Source organism: Leptinotarsa decemlineata, unplaced genomic scaffold (genome assembly GCF_025532065.1).
Source record: "Leptinotarsa decemlineata unplaced genomic scaffold, Ldec_3_MD MMD2_tig00002082_RagTag_RagTag, whole genome shotgun sequence".
Lineage (NCBI taxonomy): Eukaryota > Metazoa > Arthropoda > Insecta > Coleoptera > Chrysomelidae > Leptinotarsa > Leptinotarsa decemlineata.
Window position 1 is genome coordinate 297007 of NW_027412573.1, and position 5548 is coordinate 302554.

The window sequence follows — 5548 nt, forward strand, 5'->3', positions numbered from 1 at the left end:
TTTTTTATCAACCCTGTATCCAGCTGAAATAGTGGTTCATTACGTGGATTCTGTGAATTCGCCTCAATAATTATGTCAAGGTCAGCAGGTGGTTTGCAGCAGATTAAGTGGTAGTTCAGATTATAACTCATTCTTTGAAGAAATGGATATTTTGGCTCCATCAAGGTCAAGTTTCATAGATGTCCACAACATTAATTGACAGCTCTTGAATTCAACTTTTCCATGTGATTAGATTCTCGGTTTTCTTTTCGATTGAATAAGTACCAAACAGTCGAGTTGGTTCATCTGTCTTCTATAGGGGCTGACAAAAGATTATACTTTTCGTAAACTGCTTTCATTTTGTTGGGTCAGCTTTAAGACTTTTATTTCTGACCGGGATATTATAAGCTTATATCGTCATAGTTACGCTATCAATAAAGAGGGTCATAACTCCCTTGGGACATTATAGATTTTATAATTCCCTCTACCTTTCACAAGTAAAAATAAATAGAAATGAAAACTGAACCATATTTTATTTATTCACGTCATTACAAATAATAAATGTACAATTTTGAAATGTTCCCTGAAAATTACTTTCGCCACTGGAAACAATTTCTTCTTTTGTATGGCTGGAGCTTCTGCTCACTACAGTCGAGGTACCTGCCTCTTCTGATGACAAAGTAGACAACATACGCGCCGTTTTATTTCTCAATTCGATGCTATCCTCCAAATACCCCTCCGCCACGGTGGAACTTTTCCAACCTCCGTGTCTTTTTAAGTTAGTCATAGTTGCTCCTGCATTGGCTAGAGCAGTAGCAGAAGTGCGACGAAGGCAATGTCCCGTATAGGAAGATGAGTTTGGCAATCCTAAATACATTGCGATTTTGCTGGGGATTTTCCCAAACATGTTTTTTCCAATTGGCTGAGATGTACATTTATTTTGTCGGAAGCTCAAAAAAAATCGTTCAGCACCTTTAGGACGCAAAGACATATAAAGTCTTAATAAAGGCAAAGCGGAGAACTCTTTTTCATCCACAACTGTAAATTTCTTCGATACACCAGTTTTACTTTCCGGTACGATCACTACCATAACGGAATCCCGGTCCTCTATATCCGATATCTTCATATTCAAAAGTTCCTGACTTCTGCATCCTCCAAAATAACCCATAATCAAAACAACCTATAACAAAAAAAAAGGAAATAAATACACACAAAAAGGAAAATAAGAAAAAAATTACCTTATGCAATAAATGAATATCATTAGGAGCGTCCTTTAGGAATCTGATAACATCTTTAGGAGATAAAACAGCAGACTTTTTCGGCTTATAACTCTTACTCTTCCGTTTCAAAAAAGCATGTAGTTCATTGAACTTGGTGATATCTCGTTTCTCATGTATAGTCACCATCGATTTTAGCATTGACCATTTAGTCCATAAAGAATTCGGACTATACGTTTCTGACTGAAACGAATAAACACAATTACTACCAAATCTACCGAAAAACATAGAAAATTCCTTACCAGTTCTTGAAAATATGCCAGAAATACAGTTTCAGTGACATCTTTTGGCATAACATTTTTCCGTGTCAGCCAGTCCAGATATATCTTGTATTCTTTTTGGTATACGGCTTCACTTTTCGATGGAATTAATGATTCTCTTGCTTGTTCAGCTTTTTTCAAAATATCCTCCATTATATTTGGGGTAGAAAACACGTTTTCACCGCAAACACAGCTTGATAACAAAGTTCTGTTTATAAACAAGTAACATAGCAATAACCTATAGCAACAAGAAAACTCTACTATAATCAACGGTACCTGATTCAAATATACCGGGAAGGTAATGAATTGGTACATTTTTCCGTTTCAAAAATGAACAAAATTTTATTGAAATCGGTCAGAAATAAAATTATCTATGTACCAAGGGAATTAATGAGCCTTAATAACCTCAGGCAATTGCTGTCCCTCGGGCCAGAGGCCCTCGGGACGCAAACTTTGCCATCGGTAATTAAGGCCCTCCTAATTCCCTTGATACATAAATAACTATTAATGTTACTTCTTAGGCTCTCATTTTTCAAAGATAGGAACTGATTGAAATGACATTTCTACTCAAAATTAAGGAATTAACTAGTTTCCTTCGTTTTTTCTTTGTTAACAATTTTACAAATTTGTACTTCTGATAAAAAATGTGTCACGCAATACTTCTTGGAAGAACATTAGACTCTTCGACAAAAATATTGAAAATACGGTACTGCGGTGATGAGATTTCTACTCCTGCCATTTGTATTTTCAAAACCCCATCCTTGAAATGTTTTTGTTTTGTACGAAGAAATTACACTTCAACGCATGCGAAACATTTTTAAATTGATGATGATTATTTTTGAGGGGCAGCCAAAAGTTTTCGTGGTGATACACGTAGAATTAAACATGAATTCAATAATAACAAGTCAATTGTCGTAGGAAATTTACAGACAGCGATTTGTATAGAATTTTTAATGAGGCAATTTTTTCGCCATTATGAATATCAAGAAGAGTCTCGTTTAGAAACGGCATTAAATCTATATTATTATTATTCAGGAAGTGCCCCTGAGACTCATTTCATTTCCGTTTGAGAAAATTATGTACTGAAGTTTGAAACTTTGGTTTTGAAAACTGTTTATTATATTATCTTCATGTATAGGCCAGTCAGTCTGTCGAGAAAAGCTGATTCCAAAATAAATAATGTTTTTTTTTTCAAAAGTACACATTTCTTTATGAATAATACTACATTAATATTATGCAAATAAAAAAAAGGTAGGTGTTTACATATATAGAGTCTTTCATTAAGCATTTCTCATCTTTAAATTGAGTAAAACAAAGTGTTTGTGAGAAATCATCGACATTTTTTATTCTTTTGAAAGACCTAATGATGTTATTCGTGTGAAATCTACGCCTGAACGACTGAACGGATTTAGACGAAACTTTACATAAATACACCTTATACATCAGAATAACATATAGGCTACAAGTCACAAAGGTTTTCTGTAATGTTGGTCATGATATAACGATAAGTATTAAGTATACCGTTGGAGTTGCATGCAGATAATGTACCGTAAGATTGTTTATCTTAAATAGTTCTAAATAATAGTCTGCGATATAATTTATCTATCTTTTATGTGGTAGCCACTATATGTCAAATACTGTGCCATATAAACAATTAAATTGGATACATTTTTTACAATGCACATTTTAGAATATCGTTCACCCGAAAACGATTGTGTATACTAATAATCCAAACGTCGTGAAGTAACTTGGCTTGGGATCTTTCAATTTTGAATTTTCATTTCTTCTTAATGATTTTTTCCAACCGCGTATATAAAACAATAAGCATAATTCTATATTACTCGATAGCAAAATCGAGAATCCTGCTGTTCATTAAATAACTCTACTGAGCATGCTTTCTTTGTAATTTGTTTAAGTCTCTGGCACAAACTAAATGTTTATTCAATTGACATCGCCGTGAAATTAAATTTGAATTGATTCAAGTCCCCTTATGGTGATGCCCGACCATAACAATCAACTTAATGTCCGTCTTAACGATTTTGTAGTTATGCACTGACGCAAACGGTGTTCCCCAAAATACTCATTTGGTTCTCAATAATTGAACATTGAATACAATTCGTGAATGTGGATTTTCGAAATTTCTCATTTCTCGGATGTTCATTCCAAACGGGCAAATCTGCGCTCATGGACACCTGTATTTACTTGTTAGGTCAAGTGCAATGGGGCAAGGTTACAGAATGGTTCACCTTGGCTGGTGCCGTTCACACTTAGTCGTTTGACACGATTCTGCGGTTTGTCAAAAATTGTTTCGGCCTTCACAGTCGGTTACCGAAACACTAAGAACTGCTGAACGGTATGAAGGATCAGTTTTTTGAAAGTTACACGTGAGTTGATACTATTGATAGTATGCTTTTCAAAGGTTCAGATGAAACAGCAGACTTCTTACGATGTAAGTAATTTGCTAGATATATCAACGAGGGAGGAAAATTCCAATTGAATGTGTTATCGAAATTAAGATTCAGAATGCCAATGTCAAAAAAAACTTGGGACCGTCGTTTTGGCAAGAATATTACTTCAGCGGGTCAAAATTATAGTTAGTCACGTACAAAACTGATAATGTTCAACGGAAATGAATGATGATAATTGTAATCAGTAAAAATACTTTCCAAAGCGTGGGAAGCAAGTAACAAATAAGATATATTCGGTTAACAATTACTGCTGGATTTCAAGTGTGAGTGAAAAGCTACATTATCGGCCAGTAATATTGGCTGTATTTTTAGAACCCTGCGAAAATTAAAATAATACCTGAAGTATCACAAATGGGGATGATCATGAAAAATGAGAAATAACTTTCTATGTTTTTACCACTTTCATTCGTAGCTAATGTTACTGCAGTTTCGTCCTATAAGAGCCTTTTTAAACAATTACAGTAAATAACGATGAGATTGAAACCTTTGGTGTGAAAGTTGAATAACTTTTTTCGAGATCAATTGCCCTATCATCAAAGTGATATTTTTGCACTCAACGCGCGTTTCGCCAACAAAGTTAGCATCCTCAGGAGAAGAAAATTGATACCTAGTCTAGTCTGGTTAATCCTTATATACTAAAATTTGTTACCTGAGGTTGTATACCTGAAGCCCAATATGGAATTTCTCGGTAATTAACTACCTGCAAGTTCTTAGTAATTATTTCCTTCCTAAAAGAAGATTAAAAAGCTGGCTAAACGGAATGGGTCCCTTATCGCCATACATGCTGTCCTTACATTTTGCTATTTCTAGACTCTCACATGCATCGAGCAGCCTGGTGTCATGCACATGCTTAATCAGTTTCAGATTGTTTTCACCAATTCTGTGGTCCTTGTCTAGAGCATATTGGGCGACACTGGATTTTTCTATCCTTCCGTATTTCATGTGTGCACAATGCTCCTTGAAGCGGGTTTTAATCGCTCGTCGGCTCTGGCCGATGTATTTGCTGTTGCAATCTTGACAACTGATTTCGTAAATCCCCGAACTTTCTGTGTTTTCTAGTCTATCTTTTGGATTACCAAGAAGCTGTTGCAATTTATAAGAAGTTTTATATGCAACTTTCATATTTACTTTATCGAATATCTGTTGAAGCCCTCTCGAGTATTGGGGTTCATATACTATAAACTTGTTATTACTCTCATCTTTTTGAAAAGTCGAAGATTTACGAAGTGCTTCACTAAACTTGCATTTTCTAATTATCTTGTCAACTATATCTGGGTTAAAACCGTTTGCTTCAGCTACATACCGAATCACTCTCTTTTCATTGTCGTACTTATCTTTCTTTAAAGGAAAAGTTTTAAACCTGTGTACCAAAAATTGCAGTGCCGCCATTTTGTGTTGTGGACAATGATTCGAGTCATTGGGAATGTATCTGTAAATGTCTCTATTTCGTTCTGTTTGTTCCTTATGACCAATACATCTAAAAACGGCAACTTTCGTTCTTTTTTTACTTCATATGTGAATTTTATACTCTTACACCTGTTGTTTAGTGCTGAAAGGACATTCT

At 34.8% G+C, this 5548-nt stretch overlaps 1 protein-coding gene across 1 annotated transcript; it reads right to left on the minus strand.

Annotated features, from left to right (window-relative positions):
- Nucleotides 1-1741, minus strand: LOC141482866 (uncharacterized). The gene is made up of 3 exons (XM_074176741.1): nucleotides 1499-1741; nucleotides 1218-1439; nucleotides 1-1159 (listed from the first exon to the last, which is right to left on the minus strand). The coding sequence occupies exons 1-3, from the start codon at nucleotides 1667-1669 to the stop codon at nucleotides 512-514; spliced, it is 1041 nt and encodes a 346-aa protein (XP_074032842.1). The 5' UTR covers nucleotides 1670-1741; the 3' UTR covers nucleotides 1-511.
- Between the last annotated feature and the right edge of the window lie 3807 nt (nucleotides 1742-5548).

What these genes read in the sequence shown, in the direction of transcription:
- LOC141482866 (XM_074176741.1), bottom strand. Translation starts at nt 1,669, where the DNA reads ATGGAGGATATTTTGAAAAAAGCTGAACAAGCAAGAGAATCATTAATT. An exon ending in TGGCATATTTTCAAGAACTG is followed by an intron (nt 1,440 to 1,498) that starts GTAAGGAATTTT and finishes TATTCGTTTCAG; the next exon opens with TCAGAAACGTATAGTCCGAA. An exon ending in ATATTCATTTATTGCATAAG is followed by an intron (nt 1,160 to 1,217) that starts GTAATTTTTTTC and finishes TTTTTGTTATAG; the next exon opens with GTTGTTTTGATTATGGGTTA.